The sequence below is a fragment of the Acromyrmex echinatior genome, chromosome 3 (assembly GCF_024713525.1).
Source record: "Acromyrmex echinatior isolate Ae372 chromosome 3, ASM2471352v2, whole genome shotgun sequence".
Lineage (NCBI taxonomy): Eukaryota > Metazoa > Arthropoda > Insecta > Hymenoptera > Formicidae > Acromyrmex > Acromyrmex echinatior.
This window is the reverse complement of record NC_141854.1, coordinates 23,592,524-23,612,415: the sequence shown is the minus strand read 5'-3', so window position 1 is coordinate 23,612,415 and position 19,892 is coordinate 23,592,524. Positions and strand designations below refer to the sequence as shown.

The 19,892-nt window shown below is 37.6% G+C and overlaps 2 protein-coding genes and 1 long non-coding RNA gene across 8 annotated transcripts; 1 reads left to right on the top strand and 2 right to left on the bottom strand.

Moving 5' to 3' along the window:
- Positions 1 to 520: 520 nt before the first annotated feature.
- On the bottom strand, positions 521 to 4,457 carry LOC147910371 (smoothelin-like). Its single transcript, XM_087404434.1, has 6 exons — positions 4,151 to 4,457; positions 3,649 to 3,708; positions 2,423 to 2,498; positions 1,723 to 1,846; positions 1,422 to 1,573; positions 521 to 1,252 (listed from the first exon to the last, which is right to left on the bottom strand). The coding sequence occupies exons 1-6, from the start codon at positions 4,455 to 4,457 to the stop codon at positions 1,129 to 1,131; spliced, it is 843 nt and encodes a 280-aa protein (XP_087260560.1). The 3' UTR covers positions 521 to 1,128.
- On the bottom strand, positions 4,184 to 19,863 carry LOC105143356 (uncharacterized). 6 transcript variants are annotated; one of them, XM_011051643.2, is made up of 4 exons: positions 19,721 to 19,863; positions 16,208 to 16,249; positions 15,020 to 15,340; positions 4,184 to 9,538 (listed from the first exon to the last, which is right to left on the bottom strand). In XM_011051643.2, exons 2-4 carry the CDS (start codon positions 16,221 to 16,223, stop codon positions 5,208 to 5,210), a joined length of 4,668 nt encoding a protein of 1,555 aa, XP_011049945.1. In that variant the 5' UTR covers positions 16,224 to 16,249; positions 19,721 to 19,863; the 3' UTR covers positions 4,184 to 5,207. The 6 variants fall into 6 exon arrangements, 4 of the variants coding, with proteins under 4 accessions (XP_011049945.1, XP_087260199.1, XP_087260198.1 ...); XM_087404073.1 differs by having other exon boundaries at positions 4,184 to 9,535; XM_087404072.1 differs by lacking the exon at positions 19,721 to 19,863 and adding an exon at positions 18,408 to 18,534.
- LOC105143355 (uncharacterized) lies at positions 13,395 to 14,905 on the top strand. The gene is made up of 2 exons (XR_845709.2): positions 13,395 to 13,569; positions 14,575 to 14,905. It is a non-coding gene; the product is annotated as an uncharacterized LOC105143355 (long non-coding RNA).
- Positions 19,864 to 19,892: the final 29 nt, after the last annotated feature.

Genomic DNA, 19,892 nt, shown 5'->3' with positions numbered 1-19,892 from the left:
TCCCTGAAATTTTAATAAACATTCTTTGATTAATAATAATTTCCTAATGTTATATTTTTGAAAATTTAAATATTGCGATATAGGTACAAGATCAACAGTTGAAAATTTTCTATAAATTAATTGTTAAAAAAGAACCCTGACAATACATAATGTCTAGAAGACGTCTTTACATGATGTCTTTTAGAAATCTTTTAGATATGTATGTACCAATTAAAAGATGTCTTTGTAACATCTTTTAGCTTATGCATGTATCTGAGAATTATAAGCAACAATGAAAATATCTACGCTTGATAAAGTGGCGTGTAACTGTATCTAATGTTGATAAAATCTCTAATCTTTTCTGCTATTTAAATTTAAAAAATTGACAGAATATATAATCAGTATATATAAATTATATATATATAAAGAAGTAGTATACTAAATATTAAAATATTGCAATTTTGAGAATTTTTAAATCGCAAAAATTAAATTATCAAATCCATAAAGTATGAGAAGAATAATGAAGGAAAATAACTGAAAATTTCTCATATCACATATTTATTAGAGAAATCTCTTTGGTACTCTCAAGATATTTTAATTAGTTTTACAACATCGACGCTAATGTGTCACTTGGCAGCGATTCTGCATTTCGCTTACACGTGAATGCTATCTACATATTTTCATAGAAATTATTAGCTGTATCAGCATCGGTAGAAAGTTATAGTTACACGTTAGTAAGGCTGCGTGCCAGGAAAATGTACGAGATATGAAAATATAAGACATATTATATACGAATGCATTTAGCTTCTCACACGGTTGTGAGACTGATTTCAATAACTCATCATCATTATTGCCGTTATCATCATCATCATCATCATCATCATCATCATCATCATCATCATTATCATCACCATCATCATCATCATCACTGTTATACATTGAAATTCTACACTTACTACCAGATTTGATTCATATGTGGCTACAGGAACACCAATCTAACTGTATATGTATAAAAAAAGAAATGACTACTGTTCTTCCATCCACATGTGAAGTAAAAAAAGACTTTGTTCTATGAGTAGCGTCAGTGTTATGTCTTGGCCTAAAGTGGAATTATATGTTGCTGTTGTTGCGATTTATCAACTATAGCTGCTAGTCTTCATCCTTGAAGCGACGATAGATGGACTGAACATATGTGAAGACGCATTTCCAGTCTGGTCGTTGCATCATCACCATGTCCTCGACGTCAAGTAACGGCGCGATTCCAGCGACTTCGCTACAAGAAAGAAGACATTTTTGATTTGTGAATAACAAAAAAAATATTTAACACAATTACGCAAAGAAGGCCATATTCGAAAAAAAAAGAAATGATTAATTAATAAACTCTTGAAAACAAGAACAATTATAGCATCTCGATCGCGAAATAAAAAATTTGGAGCTCTTACTCAGCCTTCGTAAAAGCGAGTTCGAAGTTTTTCCTGCGATTCTCTGGACGTAGAGAATTGTAGTCGAAAGCATCCGGTCTAAAATGATGAATTAACGCGCAGAATGCTAAACCATTGTTCCAGCTTGTCGAGAAGTTGTCAAGCTGTACATTCTGAAACAGAGGAATTTTTATATTATGTAATTCATTTAATAGCTAATTAAACTGCAGCGCGCTTTTCCTTGATAGATAATAAGGATGTCCTAAGAACTCATGAATAATAATGGATCAATATTATTTTATACAATACACGGTGCACTTACCTCGTACTCTTTGGTTTTTGATCGGCACCATGCTAGCAATCGCTCCTTAATTTGCGCAGCGTTATCTCGAACAGTTGGTTCGGTAAATTTGAATCGAAATTCCGTTGCCGGTGATTTTACAGGGCTAAATAAACAATTCAGAAAATGAATCACTCAGCAAGATATGAATTGATTAATAAATTAGCATATTCTATCTTTCCTCCTACAAGAAAAGTTACACAAATTAAAAATATCAAATTTTTCAAGAAAAAGGAAAGAAAATTATGTGTTGTAAAATTAATTATTTAAAAATGTATTAAAAATAAGTTAACTGGAGTTAAACACAAATTGTTTGTTTTAAGTTTCAAGTGTAGAAATATAATGATTAATCCTTCTGTCAAGGCATAATTTTTTATTTTTCCACTATCCATGCATTAAAAGAAGACTTAATTGTGTTATGGTGTTAAATTCCTAAAAACTATCCCTACTTTGATTTTTCCAGTTTGCAATTTCTTTTCTGTTCGAATTAAACTTATATCATTTTTTCTGATTAAAAACCGATATATTTAGAACATTATGCACATATAATTCACACGAAATTCAAAAAATTTTGACTTCTTGTGTCACTTTTTTGGCTCTATTAGATTCTTCTTTAATCTCCTGTCACGTTAAAGCGGCTACGTAATCCTTAATTACATGCAATTTTAATTTCTATTCTCACCTTGGTGACAAACTGGCGCTATTTTGTTTATCGAGTTGACGAAACTTGGCGAACGGTGACAGTGGCTTTTTCGGAGCTGAAAAATGAACAGGGCGTTGTAAAGCTACAAATGTTTAAAAAAGCATAATATGTTAGATTCATATCGAGATGCATACTAGATCTGACTGAAATGTTAATATCTCTCTATATCTATTTTAATTATTTATAATTGAATCCTGCAGTCACAAAGGCGTCAGAGGTGCGATTTATTAGAAAGTCTGGATCTAGCAGAATTCGTTCATCTATCACTCTCATCGCGTACCCGTGACATGCATTAGTTGTCTTACAAACAAATTCAATAACAGTTTAGTATGAAAAAGAACAGGATATGGCGATCACGAAGAACATACATATGTGTCTGTACAGATATTAATTGTTCAAGTATCTCTTTAGTAATTTTCGACTAGTAACGAAGGAATAACAAACCTACAGAAAAAGGAACGTTTTAAATCAAGTTTCATTGTAAAGTGGACAGGCTAAATTCGTCGATCGACCGACATCGATCGACATCACCGCCATGCACGAGCATTGAAAAAGTATGTCCGTGCGCGTGTACACATTACACGCGCTTGTACTTCCACGAGGATGTCACGAGGTGTGGCAGCAAGTAAGGGTGTATTTGCCAATCAGGCGACGCGTTTAGTTCTCTAGAGTTGATGTGGTTATAATTGTGTGGATCTATTGGACCCACACAAAAAGAAACAAAAAAAGGAGCGTTAAAAATATTTATGTCAATCTCGAATCAGAAATTTTTTATGTCTAGATTTGTTGGATGTACAAGTCAACATAAATCTTTTGTCATTGATAAAGAGTTTTACTATCCGTTAGTTTAGTCTATTTCTGAGAATTAATTATGTTTTTCACACAAATTTGCTGAATGACTGTTTCAAATATCAAAGCACTACGAAATTGTTGATTTTGTTTTCAACGCTTATAATAAGATTGTCCCCACGTCAGCTCATAGCATAAGTCCTCCATGTAAAAACATCCGTCCAAAAAGTTGCTCAATTTTCATATTCTTTGTATATAAAGAAAAAAGATGATAAATGTAATATATTATATTAGAATACATTACATGCGTATGTAAATGTAATTATTAATTTTTCATTATTGCACTACAATATATTTCATGAAATATAAAGAATCCTATTAAATTTTCGGAAACATTGGCTACTTGGATGTAATACATTCCGCGAATAGTGCGAAACATACAATTGTAATTGCGTGTCGTGGAGTGACGGTAGAATCTTAAGTGACGGAAAAATATCGCCTTTGATTTTTATCAGCGCCCGTATTTTCGGGGGATGTTTTCGAGAGATCTGAGCTGAGTTACTCAGGCCACCACAGCATCGCTATGCTCTGCAATTGTACCAGCGCGCGTACATTATGATTACACTCTTAGACACACTCGTAGCAGTGCAAACTGTATACGCCACTGCGTAACAAAAGGATCAACAAAAATAAGGGCTGTGACTCACTGCTTTATTCGGGGATTGGCATGGTCCTCTTAGCGACTCCGTCCGCGAGAATGTGCGCTCGCGACTTGGGTTTAAATAAAAAAAGGAGAAGAAAAAATATTGAGAGAGGAAAAGTTGAGAGAAAGGGGAGGAGTACGCGGATCACGAGCATCGTACGTGTAAAGGGTGTGACTGTTTTATACGTAGATTTTGTAGCTCGTAGTTAGATTACGTGCATCGAGCCGAATAACGGCGATGTAACTGATGCGTTGCATGATGTTCTTTATTTCTTGCTGGTTACAGCAGATTTTGCATAAGTGGCTCCATGTTGCTCGACTTTTCACGCTCACGTGATGATCTTGAGCGAGAAGAACGAAGAGTGAGATGGGATGCTGGACATCGGCGGTGACAATGGTCGTTGAATCTATTTGCACTACCGTCTTTCGTAATGGACGAAGACCATGTATCGGCCAATTCCGCCGTGCAAGAAACGTACTACTTTCGCAGAAGATTATATAGCTTTGTGTCGAAAACGGCATCGTTAAATGCTTTTGTTCCTCAAAGATGCGGCTTCTAATTAGATCTGTTAGATTTATTCTAATATTGCGAGCTACGAGTACGAAAAGAACTAGTACTTCTCGATTACGAGAGAATTACGAGCAGCAAATTAGATTAGATTTCAAACTCACGTATTTATCTTCTTTTAAATTATCCATAAAAGATAACTAATTTATAGATTGAAACACGTAGCATTTTGTACAAAATGCAGTTAGATAAATAATACTGGATTTTTTTTAAAAAGTACTGTAGGCTATTCTCAAAACACTAGTTGAAGCCAACTTGAAGGGAAGCAAAAGAACAGTTAAATCTCAGTTAATTTCAAAATCTTAGTTAATGTTTACAGAAAGTCTTGTGAAAATAAGTGACCAACAATAATTGTATGCAAACTCCTAATGTAAACAATCTGATTATTAATTAACTGGCTATGTACGTAACGATGAGTCCTGAATTATAACTGCTGATAGCAGGCGATGCGAATTAAAGTAGACAAGATCACAGTTTAACGATCCATGTTATCAATCAATTATGTTGCATATTTGTGATGAGATTAATGATGGTCGTAGAATCGATTATTCTTATCACGATGTGAGCGATTTCAACACAGCGCGAAATATCGTCGGTTCTCGAAAAATTACTCGCAAAAATCCCGAACGGACACCACTTATACCGTCACCAAGTCTCCCAAGTGAACATCACGCCGACATCTTACGACGATGAGGATCAGTCGATCAGAAGTGGTCATCAGTCCTGGTGGCCTCTTCGAAGATGTCATCAAACACTTTGTCCACATCGGCACTATTGAGGCTCGCCACGGAAATCTGTGGCACTGCCGGGATCGTCAGACGCAGGTTCTCTTCGCATATTCCTGGCATAGTGCGACTTCGTGATAGACCAACAAGACCTTTTTTCACCGAATCGCGCGACGAGAAACGTCTACCCTTGGAATCCTTCGTTTCCATGGTACCATCGTTTGCTGGATTATCGAAATATCTGCGTATTTTATCCTCCATCTTTTTCACGCTGTCCAAAGACGAAGATGCCTCGTATTGCTTTTTCATCTTAAAGGACGATGGTGACTTTGGCTTGGGTGGTTTGGGAAGATAAGATCCGGTGCTAGCGAGAGATTGCGGCGGTAAGTTGCTCTGTATTGGACGCGATGGACTGTGATGGCTCTTCGAGAGTGCCAGCTGATGCCACGATTCGGACTTCGATAGGACGATGGATCTGGACGGTCTGCTGGTACAGGACACAAGATACTCGTCGCTGGAATCCATCGCGCTTGTCCCGTTCGGGATTGGCGAGCGTTCCTTTTGCATGGATTTCGATTGACCGCTCGGTTGCTCATATTGTTCTCTAAGAGCGGTAATCCGATTCTTCGAGCTGAATCCGGAAGATGATGCTACTGACAGTAAACCAGTGACAATCGCTGGAGGCTCTAATTTTCTTGACTGCTCCAACCTTCTCGGTGTTTCCAATTTCCTTGGTGATTCCAATTTTCTCGACGGTTCCAACTTTCTCGACGGTTCCAATTTCTTCGAAGGTTCCAACTTCCTCAAAGGTTCCAACTTCCTTGAAGATTCCAACTTCCTCGATAATTCCGATCTTTTCGGTGGTTCCGGTTTTTTCGGCAGTTCCGGTCTTTTTGGTGGTTCCGGGCTTTTCGGCACTTCTACCGGTTGGAACCTCAGAGATTGATTAAAACTGTTAGATTGAGGAAAATTAGGCTGATTAAAATTGCTAGGTTGGTTGATAACAGGCGTATGATAGTCGTTCAGCATCACTCGCTCGTTTTGCAATTGTCGGACTAGGCTCTGTTGTAGCAAGTTGTGTCGACGTATTTCGTCTTCGGTCGTGATGGTCTCGCTATTAGTTGATTTGGGATACGGCCAGAGCTGTGAGGGTGACGAGGAGGAGGATATTCCAGATGGTGACATTCCGGATTCCGGTCTAATTCCGTCGACGCGTGTCGCTGGAATGTCCTTAGATGCAACAGTCGCGATCGCACAGGTGTACCGTGTAACGACGCCGGTGTCCGCACTGATATCCTGATTTTGTATATTCTGTTCCTCTGGCAAAGCACCATCACTCGTACACAAGAAATCTTCTTTGTCGATTTCATGCGACGCGCTTGGTATCTGATCCTCGAACGGATCTTTATTAGATTTAACGTACGGGATATAAGTCGGATATATTGGCGATCGATTATCAATCGCCGGTTTAGATGAGAAATAATTTTCGCAACGCGGACTCGTTCGAAAGACTAATTCGTACTGTTCTGACGATTGTTGATCGGAAGTAGCTGAAAAAGGGACGTTCTCCATCGAATGCGGCACACAAATGGTGTCTTTCTTGACAAGATCGCAAGTATTCTTGTTCGTTAAGGGCAGAGTTTCGTTTCTCGAAGCGATGTCAGTCGGTATGGCATAATTTCGATTGTGATCCAAGACAAAGTGACTCGAATCCCCAGTAGGACGATAACTCAAGTCTGATGTTGGAACAGTGTCGTTATATTGAAGAGCCGTCCAGTGTTCTTTGGTTTCCACTTCCTGTTCGTTGTGAGTTTGAACAGACACGTTATTGTACGTAGACGGTGGTCCCTTTGCGATCTTAGGAGTCACTCGAAACACTCGTGCCTCTTCAGGATGACCGTCATCGTCGATACCAGTCTGTATGGCCACAGACGAGCTACCTCTGAACATCGCATCGATTGGTGCATTGCCCGCGAATGTGGTTCCGACTGAGTCCTTATCATTGCGCACTGTTAGTGGTTCGAAGACATTCTTCTCGCTATGAAAATCAGATTTGTCTCGAACCGATTCCTCAATCGTGCGATGCGGTTCGTTTGGGTGATATTGGACCTGCGGTCCTTTCTCGGGGAACATCCTGAAGGAAATTTTCCCATCCACCACGCCGTGCTTCTCGTTCAATGGCGCCAAGTTCTTGCGATGTATGTTCGAGTGTTCGTTGCGTTTGCGAGAATCTTCGATGTTTTTGGCTTCCGAAATGGTGTTCTTGCCGACAAAGGGCGCGAACTGCTTGCAGAATAATCGATAATCGAGCCGTCCGTTCTCGGTGACCATCTTATTCGATTTATTCTCGTTTTTGTCCTGCTCGATCCATGGTGGTCGAGGGAAAGCAGATTTCTGGGTATTCTCGTTCACGTTGAACGACGGCGGATGGGATTGATTACCGTTTTGGTCGAATATCTTAGCTTTCTCGCGCAAGGAGTTTCCAGGCGGTAGTGCGTTGTCCCTTTGCCAGTGATGACCGAGCGGGGATTTCGGTGTACACGGCTTCTCGATCTTCCGAAACAGCGACGAAGGCGCGTGTCTGAAACCCGCATCCGGTTGCGGCACGTTTGCGTTTGCGAACGGTAAGCTATTGTTTGTCATGCCGCCACTGGTCGGCATCTTCTTGTTTACCGGAATCTGAGGAGAAGTTTGAGGAGTATTTGGGAAGTGTTTTGTGGTGTTTTGCAGTCTCGGTGACAACTTGTCGATCGTGGACGAAGGCTTATCGAAAGCGGTCTTGATGTTCGAAAATCGGCTGTTCCAATTCTCGTTCGGCTGCGCCATGTCTGTCGCTTTGATATAGCCGAAGGATTTGACAAAGGCAGGTGCAGCGTTGTACGTTGTCTGCGTCTCGTTGTTCCGGTTGATCAACGCCAGGAACTTCTTGTCATTCTCCGTTCTCGGGTGGAACGATGGCACGCCAAGATTGGACGCGTTCGTAGTAATCTTATCGCCCACGTTGATGGGACGTCGCAGCACTACGCAGCCAGGATTGTCGTAACCAAGACTGTCGGCCTGTAACTTTAGGTAGCTCGGTATGTCGATGGTATTGGCACGCTTGATTTTCGACTTTTTCGCTGCAAACTTGTTGCTACCGTTATTGCATTTGCTAGCGCTGATCAGTTCTGCGCGTTGCCGAAGTGCCGCCGCAAGTTTCGTCACCTGACTCTGCTCCTCGTTCGTCCTCTTAATCGCGGTTTCCTCGTCGTTGCTCACTTTCTCCTGGTAACCGTTGACGCTGTCTCGATGTTGAATCTGCCGCGTATTCGATTCATCCGTCGTTCTGAGTGCGACTGCCGGCCGATCCACGTAACCAACCTGTGGCGGAATCAGTGGCCGATATTCACTCGTATCCTTATTCCTGTCACGCAACGATTGACGCTGATTAATCACGTCCTTCGTATATTTGTCATGGATCTCCTCCACATGTAGTCTTTCGCCGCTCGTCGCGTTACGCGATGTAGACAGCAATGGTTCAAGTCGTTCAATCTGGAACACCTGGTCATTCAATCTCGCTAGGTCCACGCTGCTCTCCTCCAGCTGCCTCCTCGCGCGTGCGATCTCTTCGGCGGAAACGCCGATGGTATGTCTGACAGCCCGCCGTCTTCGTCCAGATAACGCACCGCCGCCACCGTTCTGTGCCACGATGTCGATCGTCTTGTCGCCCTCGTTGCTACTCGATTTCTTCTCTTCCACCGGCACCTGTAGACGCGACAGTAGGCTCGATACCAGCCGCAAGAGATGTAGCTTACTAGTGGGATCCGATACCCCGCCGTGCTTCGTGAGCGTCGCGATGTCCGTACGTTCGAGCGTCTCGCGCAAACGGGAGAGCGCAGTCTGGATATCCGATAGCAGCAAATCTTCCAGGAACTTGAGCTCGTCCTTCCTCGACACGGGTACGTCGTGGTCGCTGCCGAAAAGCACCTGTTCCATAGAACGGTGCGCGCAGAATCGGTCGCCGATCCCGTCGATGCCGACGTTGACGCCGTGATGCGACGTCGCCGTCGGCTCGTCGCTGCCTCGCCGGCAACCCGCTGCCAGGGACAACTCGAGTGCTTCGCGTAGACGTTCTACCAGTACCGGCAATGAATTCCACTCACCGACTGCCGAGCTAGTACCGCTGCTGGTGCGATGCTGCTGTCCGTCTCCGTCGTTGATGGTGGTTGCCAATGGTACCCCTATACCCGGTTCTGCCTGCTTCGCGACCACCCCCGACACCGGCACGCCGTCATCCGACGACGCGCTTCTCGTGATGGTCGCCAGCTCTGCTGAAGAGGAACAAATCAAATGATAATTCAGAATCATTCGCGTAATCGCATTGAGTCTGTTTAATTAGATTATCTAGGAAGATGTGATTCATGTCGACTTTATTAGATAGTTATTAACTTGAAATGATTTTTTTTTTATTTGAGAACATTTTAATTAGAATACCTTTTCAATTTTCTATAGCTGTTAATTTCGTTATATTATTGAATTATAAATTTTAACGTTTTTATATTTTAACAATGTTGTATGTATATGTAATGATTAGATCGTGTAACAAAAATACATATTTTGAGTATCTTTGTATAAATCAGTATATACAGTCAATACAGTTTATATCGTGCTCTCAATATAAACTACACTTTATATCGCTCCCTTACTTAAAAATTAACACAATCAAAAAAGCGTGATTTTTTTTAGTTAATAGAAATTTTACTTCCCCTATCTCTATCATAAAAAAAGAATTAACTTCATAAAAGAAAGTTACAATCAAAATCATAAATAAAAAAGAATGATTTTTAAGGGTTGTAAATGATTGCCACCTTTCTTGCTGAAGCTCTCACCATCTTGCCGGAGACTGATTGTCACTCTATTGAAATCCAGAAAGGTGGCAATCTTTTATTTTCTATTCCATTGTAATACATATAAAATAATGCGTTGTTAAAAATTATATACAAATATTAGATATATAAAAGATATATGCATAAAAAATTAATTAACAAGGTAAACTTTATAATAACATCTGAATAAAATTATGCTTTTACGCAAGTGTGAAAATTCATACCTATATATTTTTTGATTACGTAGATAAAATGTTGCCAACGGCAAGATACTGCTTTGCTAGTCGAATAGCGGAAGAAAACTCACTGCTTTTCTGCCAGAACGATCGCTATTTTTAATCCACGATTGAAGAGTCCGAGCATAAATCTTGACAAGTGGTGCTTCTCGAAGACTGAATTATGTACATTCGATATCGGTCGGTGGTTTACGCATTTCGTTTTCTGAAAATACTTTATTCGCGTCTCGTTTCCTGAAAATACTTCATAACGATTTAATGTTTTAACAGAGATTCTCGTCTCCTCTGAGCTTTCAATTTCGTTTCCGAAAAGCACCATTCATGCCACGTTTTACATTCGGATTACAGTTCCGTGTATACGTATCGTGCGATTGAAAAGAAGTGCGAATCTATGTAGTGTAAATTATTTTAACAATAATAAATGACAATAACCTATCGTACTCGGATCTACCATTTAGTAAGAAATATTTTATATTTGTCTTAAAAACGGTCCACTTAAATCTTTGTTATAATTTTGTGTTGAATTTTTAATATATCCGAATGTTAATTTAACAGAATGTGATTGTGTTATTTAAATATTTTGTATTAAGTTAATATTCAATCTTTTTTTAGTATTAAAATAATATAATTTATGAATAAATGGACAAATAACATAAAAATATAAATGTTTTTTAAAATGTAAATAAATTAATAAAATGAGTTAATTTAACATATTAAAAAAATGTTAAATTTATTGAAGCATGTGTTAATTTAACACATTATCGATATTAATTTTAATAAAAAAATATGATCGCTTACAAATTATGTCAGTTACATTTTTTGTCTAAATTCTTTTACATAATATTTATGTTACTTTCTAACATATTCATCTTATATTAAATTAACACAAAAATTTGAGTGGGCCGTTTAGAACGTGTGAAATATATTAAATCTAATACAAATTTTCGAATTGTGAAAATAATAAATAAACCAATGGCAAAATATCGTATAATTGAAGAAAACACTCTTCCTACCGAAACGATATCAGTTTACGAGAGAAATTGGACTGTAAATTTTAACAAATATCATATCCACCAAACGGAGCTAAATCGGAACAAAAAGAAAAGAAGAAAACGCGTTATCTCCACATGTCATCACCGCGTTCTCCGAAACACGCTTCGCACTCTTATCGCTTCACGAAGAGACACGCGTTGTCAAGACCTCGCACGTCCAACCGCTTCAGCACGTCTCCCTTTGGCACGTCAACGCGTCGCGCGTTTTAAGAGCGTCGCACGAGCTGGGTGCGGGTCGCGGGGCAGTTTGTTAGAAGCATTGTAAAACAACCGGTTTTCGCGCGTGACAATCCGTCCCGCGCGTCGCATTTGTCGCGATTCGCGGCGCGAGCTTTCGATATCTCGGAATGGTCGTATCGATCGTACCGTGATTGCACCGTTAATCTTCCTTTCTTAAGGGATGCGTGATAGCGAATAATCGCGGGGTGAATTTTAACGGGCTATTGGAACACCGTATTTTTACCCGATCGCGATCGTCTGCCGCGCTGCCGCTACTGTTGTTGCGCGCGGACGCGCGATTTCTTCGCGACTCGCCGCTCGCGAAGAGAAGAAAGAAAGAAAGAAAGAGAGAGAGAGAGAGAGAGAGAGAGAGAGAGAGAGAGAGAGCGGCGCGCGCGAGCGGAGATCGCGACCAAACGCGCGCGCTGACCGGCTTCGGCTATCGCGCGCGTGCTCGCTTTATTTAAAACAACGTACGGGGATTCTCTCTCCGCGGGGATTTATTTTCGGTCGCTCGTTCGACGCCTGTGCAGCTGCTGCGCGAAGCGAAGCGAAGCGGGATGAGGCGGTGCGAGGCGAGGCGAGGCGAGGCGAGGCGAGGCGAGCTATGGTGAAGCCGCGAAACTACCCGCGTGTAGAAGACGAGTCACAAAGCTGAAAACGCTGGCGCGTTTCTTTAACGCGTAATTTTGCACAGTGGAGATCGTCTAATAAAGGCTTGCTACCGCGTCTCGCCCGTCCCATTAATCTTATTATTGCGTTGTTATTGTATCATTAATGCAACCGCATGTAGTTTTGTATTTTTATTTTTGGAAATGAAGGCGTAAATAAAATGACGGTTGCGAAATAACGTCAGAATTGAGGCTGCCTGACGTTATGATTTGACAAAAGTGACGCTGGCTAACAATAAACTGTTCTCGTTTTCCCTCTCTACGCGTCGTCGTTGTTTGAAACCCCTACGTTTACTGCGGTCGATTAAAAGTTGATTATGAAAAATTTATCCGTTTAACTCGTTTGTTTTATTTAAGAATAAGAGAAGGCGGCAGACGAATGTACGCACAGATACATAACATTGGTTGCACCCCAGTTGTTGCGTTCTACTTTGCTCCACCGCCCATTTCATTTCTCTTTCCGGATGGAAAAGCTTTCGCAGCCTTCTTTTTGCGGATTGCAAACACGTCCGAAAACGACACATTTTAATTTTTTGGTGAATGGAACCGAGAACTTTAAAACTAAAGACAATACAAATTTTCCATTTTATACATACTAACGTCTAACTTGTGGTATTTCTCTTCTATTCCATCTTTGTGCCAATTTTTCTGCTCTCTTTCTTCACACACACTATTTGATCTTCTCTTATTCCGTTCATTGTCCTAGTCTAAAAGCATTGTCTTTGCTATTTCTATATTCTCTCCCTTCCTCCTAATTCCTATTCCTCGCTTCTCTCTCTCTCTCTCTCTCTCTCTCTCTCTCTTTCTATTCACACATACACTGCTTCATTGCGTTCTTGTAAATTTTTCTGTACATTATTCACTATTGTAATTATTTTAAAAGTCGCAGCGCTTATAAGAAAATCTAGTCCTCCAAGAAATAATTCTATTTTAGTCTTTGTAGTACGTAACAATAATTCATATTCTGAGAATTTATATCGGGCATTTCCATTGTAGTATCAGGTAACTGTGTAATTGTATATCGCCGCGAGAACGTAAGATTTGTAAATAACGCGGGAACCTGTAGCGCGACCGAAATAGTTCACGCGTAAGAAAGTTTAGATTTCCTTGAAACATACCGCGAAACGCAGATCGCCGTATATCCGTGCTGAACTATCCGCTGACGTCGCTATTCAAATAAACGCTTGAACGTCTATGCGAATAATGGCAGCGCTAACACAAACACGTCGACGACTTAGTGAGCAACGCCGATTGGTTCCGACAAGCGCGACGAAGTAAACGCACCGTGAACGCAATGCGTGAGTTTGTCGGCAATTTCTTCAAAATTAATAGAATTTCTATTTTAACCGGCGCGCGAGATATCCTAGAAATGCTCAATTTAATTTCAAATAAAGAATTTTCTAACTTTGAACTTTCCAGAGCAATGATCGTATAATTTTTTCCTTAAAGCGAAAAGGTGAAGAGTGAAAATTACTATCGAATGTAATGGAGAAATTTTTCGCTTTTCACATTTCTGCCTTAAGAAAAAATTACACCGTTATCTAGATAGTAAAAGTTAATTAATTTTTGTTTCTATAAATATATTGATTATTGCAAAGAATATTACCTTCGGCGAGATAATGTTTTTTGCAATAAATTGTTTACAGATTTTAATATGTTTATCAGTAAGATCTTTCTAAGATGCCTATGAGCATTAAATTATTAAATTGCTTGACAATTCAATTTGATAGTAATACGGTAGTTCTGTCGGTATGAAGTTTCGTTTAAGATCGAAAAATCAATTCGGCGCGCAGTTTAACAGAATTTGTTACGTAGTATATAAATTCACACCGAATTATTTAAGCACTAAAGATCCAGCTTCGATCACCTTCTATGACCTTTATTTTCTATTAGTTGTATATTCACATAAAATCGTCCAATAAGATATTATTGTTTATAAATTAATTTTTCTTAACTAAAGTCAAGTCTGAAGTTAACAGAAATTGTGGTCGGTATTCATAGTTCATTTTTATATTTAAGGCTATTTTAATTATTGATTATAATGATAAACTGTACAAAGTCGTTAGCATTTTAAAGTTATTCGAGCAACTTTGATATGAGGACGAATTGTGAATTCCGGCTTAATTTCGAAAACGCGGCAAAATGTCTTTCTTAAATTCAGCACACAGTTTGTAGAATTAAATATATGTTCACACGAATTATTTAGTACTTTAAAGAAGCATGACTGTTTACGGCTTTCATTTTCTAGTTCTTAAGTAATTAATACTAACAATAAGTTTAATGAAATCATTTTGTTTATCTAGATTCGGCGTGCACGCCTTTATAATCCTTTTTCCAAGTTTAATTATACCAGGATATCTAATATTGGAAGGAGGTATCAAAAACACGATGGCACGAGATCAAATTTGCGAATTCTTAGAAACTAAAGAGTACGCTTCGAATTTTAGCACACTTTTAGCGATACATTTTGCTACAATGTATCTCGTTTCCCGAATAAATTATAAAAATATATTGTTTAAGAGCAATTCTTTAATTTTTGAATTTCATGTATTAAAAGTGTATGATGCAAATTTGTAAGTTGTGACTCTTCTTAGACCAAATTAAATCAGTATAGTGATATTGCTGTTTGCACAATTTTTGCATTTCTATTTAATTACTTAATATTTTCAATATTCAAGATGACTATAAAATTACTTCTTAATGTTACTTGATAAGTAGAACAAAGTACTCATCACCAACATTACCAACCTGAGACCGACGTTTCTTCCTTTTGCGTCTCTTCGCAACTTGGCGTCTCTCTCGCTTTTGTGTCTTCAATTTCTTCTTCTTCTTGTTTCTTTATTTCTTCTTGTTCCGTCGCTTTTACTTCTTCTCGTTCCTTCTCCTTAACTTCCTCTTGTTCCTTGTCGTTAACTTCCTCTCGTTCCTCCTCTGTTTCCTTCGTAAATGATTTTTCTGACAACTCTGAGTTATCCGATTCCTCTACCTTGCTTGCTACCTCATGGTCAACTTCCGTTGTTTCCGTGGTTTCATCTTGTGTATCATCCTGCTCCGAAGCGTCCTGCGAATCTGCAAAAGCGAATTAAAGATAATAAACATTTAGCAATACAAGCGCATGTACGTTAATCGAAAAGAGAAGAGAAGCGATCATCCGCAATGAAAGATGTTTCTTTTGATGAATGAATGCAACGGCTTAAAAGATTAAAGTTCTCGATGCGTTAGTCGAAATTTTTTAAATGAAATTTTATATGTCATGACAAAGAATGTTTTAATGTTCAACAATATGTTTTTTTATTTCTAAAAAATTCATATTTCTAAAAAATTTACATCCAATTTCTGTATAACTCGAAAGACTGAAAGTATATAAAATAAAATGCAATCTCTCACTAAGTTTTTTTTTTATAAATATTTTTATAATTTAATATTTAAAGCATGGTATTTGAAAAAAAATGTAAAAAAATTGTAACTGGATAAAAATATACAGAACTTGGTGTCTTTTTAATCTCAATCGACAAGAAAAGAATAAATATATGATTCTTATTATTTTTGATCGATTTCGTATAAGACAGGCAGAGTTTTATAAAGATCGATGACGTAGCTCGGCGAACGCTTCTTGTTAATAAACATCAGTGCAGTGGCGAACATAGCGGCATTATATATCACGGAAATGCGACAAGATGTAAACTGTTTGCACCCCAGAGGCAGTAGACAGAGGTACGTTTTGATTGTGCGAGCGAATGCGGAATCCAGAATCTTTGGTTAATATACGCTCTGCATTCCGTTACACATTACGTTGATCATATTGAACATTACATTTTTGCACGCATACGCTGAATTACTCTCGTTCCCGTGACTTCCTCCACTGACACTTGTTTATCTATCTACGATGATACTCAAGCAACATGGTCGTGACAGAGCTCGTAAAGAGGCCCTCACCTTCTATTTCCGACATTTCAGAACACCGCACCAACTGGACGCCTAGAAAAGTAAACACATCTATTAGGAAACAATAATATTTGCAATTTCATTTTCTCCCTACTAATATCAAAGTAAAAAAATTTATCACGAATCGGTGTTTTATTTAAAAATCTTGGAGTAACAAAATTTTTTATTTTTCTAATTTTCAATTTAACTATGTATATAATAAAAGATTTCACGATTAAAAAAAAAATTATAAAACTTTGATAGTACACAGATGATGTCCTAATATAATAACACTTTTTTTGCTGTAAAAATTTATCCTAAAGAGGTAAAATCAACTCTTGAAATTTTTCGATCTATTTTTCGTTTTTGTTTTTTTACTCATCAAGGAAAAAAATTAATAGAACGAAATTGATCGAAAAAACATATTTCTTCTAATGAAATTTATCATTTATTCAAAAAATATGTAAACTTAACCATAGGAAGAATATATTCTTAATATTCTTATATTTTTAATAGTTTATATTGTCAAAATTTCATAATTTTTTAAATTTTAAATTGTGGATCTTCGTGTAAGTTTGATATAGTTTACAAAATCATTTGTCATACTCTTATGTAATGTAAAGCGATACATGAGTTGTCTACGAAACTTGTAATTTCACCTATACTGTTTTTTAAAATTATAAACTGTTTTTTAAATTAAAAATTTATTAAGTGTGCTATGTGTCATCAATATATTTTGATGAATATGTTTATGTTCTTTTTTTCAATTTTTTAAAATTTACGATAAAAGCATTAAACGACTTTGTGAGGTTTAATTTACAAGTATGATCACATATTACAATTAATCCGATGTCATATCAAATATGCGATACAGGAATCGCAAGCGAATTAAAGCGATCTAGCCGATCGCGTGGTATGCGAATCAAACTCCTACCTTCTTCTTTGTGACGTTCCCAGATTTATTTTAGATTGTTCCCAGATCGAAAAACTTGTTCGTTATCAAGGATAACAGAGGCGGAAGAGTGAAGTGCACACACGTGGTACACCGTTCGTTCTAACGAAACATCGTCGTCGGCACTTTCGAGGCTTTGAGGGCCGTTTCGCGCTAAAATAGCTCTGACCTGTTTTTCGTACGTTCGGAAATTAGGAAGAAGCGGGCTAGACAGCGCGCTGATTTGCGCGGGACGACCATGATAGGTAGGCGGTAGTGGCGAACACGGTGTATGCCACGAGGTCGCACTTTATAAATAGGCGAGTTGCAGCGTGTAGGTAGACGTCTCCGAATGCTACCGCGAGGAAGTGCTCGCGTTTCGTTCGTCGAGATAGAGATAGAGATTCCTCGTCGAGATTACCATGCAATTTCGCGCGAACTTTCCGTTTAACGAATGAATGGGATCGCCAAGGAATCGATTGAATGAAAGAATTGGGATTTTAACAAAGAGAATTTCATTCATCGATTTGTTCTTTCTACATCGCGGTTCACTTTATCAATTCTTGAGTAGAAATATAAGTGACCTATAGAAATGATTAAAAATAATTTAAATTGTGGGTATATTATGAATTTAATAACACTCTTTTTTTTCTCTATCAGATTCTTGAATTTTTAAAAAAAGAAATAGGATATGGGAACAGATTACTGGTTGCGTCAAAACGTTTTTTTATTTACTTTAAAAAAAAAACACAAAAAGATTTTATGAAACCGATAGAAACATGCACGATTTGTATGTAATAAACGAATATTCAACCCAATGAGAAATGACGCAATTCGACATCGAATTGATAATTTTGACATTGATTCAACATCAAATTGATGATCATTCCTCATTAGAAATAAATACTATAAAATTTTTAAATATTCTTTTATATATTTTTTTAAATATTTTAAATATTTTACATTTTTTTTCTTTTTACTTGTGTGGAAAAACTAAATTAAGGTAGCAATTTATTTTCTTACCTTTTGCATATTACTTTTTTTAATAAACAAATAAGTAACTTTGATAAGCTATTTGATATCTCAATTTCGACTTTTTTTATACAATTGTTTATTATATCAAATACAAATTGTGCGTATTTAATTTTAAGTCAATTTCATCTCTGTGTTTAATCCAATTTTATCCTTCCGATCCTGTTTATCGTTACTATGCGTTCCAATCGCGCAGCAGTGACTTTTAGTAAATGATTCTATGTGGCAACACGCCAACGATCACTTTACCATCCTGTTACTTAAAGCTCGCCGACACACGATGACGTCCTCGTCGAATTTTCGCTTCGTCGACGGTCACGTATTTTCGGATACAGGAATGTAGTTTCCATAGACTGCGTTCCCGTTTTCGGACTTGGTGGAAATTGTCACTTTATGAACATCACAAAAAAAAAATCGGAATCCAAAAAAGAAAAAGTAATATTTTAAAATTTTAAAGAGAAAGGGAGAGGGAGGGGGGAGAGAAAGAGAGAGAGAAAGAGAGAGAACAGGGGAGAGGAGAGTAACGTAGAATTACTAAATCCGTTTTAATTGCACATTCAGAAATTTTGATATAATATGTAGACGTAATTATAAATGTAATTATAAATGTAATACGCTATTAGAATATAATAGGATTAAATTTAATTCTTAATTGCTCTTTTCTTTCTTTTTATTAAAGATAAAACACAATAGTTAAAACTAATCCGAATTTTATAACAAATATATCTTTTTATGAAAGAAAATGTATAAAGAAATTTTAGTGTGTTTTGTGCGTATGCTAGAAGCGACGATGCATTTGAAATAAAAATAACGTTTATGAACAATATCCTGTTTGCTTGCAACAAAGACTTTTGAATTGCTTTGGAACGTTTTTCATGATTAGTTCTTATCAAGTCCGGCATTTCAAAAAATCGGTATTTTAATTAATTTTATTTTAATAAGTTATTTCTTCTTCGTAACCCACTTTATAGTTCTATGGTTAACTCTTTTAAGATTTTTCACGAACATATATATGTAATACTAAATTTTTCTGAAAGATTGATACCGAAAATTATATAATTAAAATTAATCTGCACCGTAGATATACATACCTATGTCAAATAGATAAGTAAAAAAATTTTCTCTATTATATATACTACTATCACATAGTCTAATTATTTTTTTGTTTAACTAATATTATTTTTTTGTGCTAGAAGAATTTAATAATCATTCAATTTTTATCTCTATTTGTCTTTATTATAATTATAACAGACTCATACGCATCAACATTCTAATTTTATATAACATTAAGCTCAAGGAAGGTCAAATATAAGATTTTTCGTTTGAATCATCATAAAGACACCGAATACTGTATTCCAAAAAAAAATGTATCAGTAATTATATTGAGAAATTCAGAATTAATTATCGATTTTAACAATTACAAAATACAGCCCAAATGTCGCACCTGACTAATTCCCTGATTGAATCCAAAATGGACTAGTTACTATTTCGGAAGGATTACGAATTCGTGAAAAATACCAGAGATTTCCCAAGAAGGACGGATATGAAAGGGTTGATTTTACCTTTATGGATCGGAGGACCAGCGTTCGGATGGCAGTTGGAGGTCCAAGCCTTCAGGAGACTGCAGCGAGCAGCGGTTTCGCTACCACCGAACCACCGTTCCGGTGATTATTGCTGGCGGCGGTGGTGGTGACCGTCGACGCTGGATGATGCTCCACTATCAACGCCGCCGTT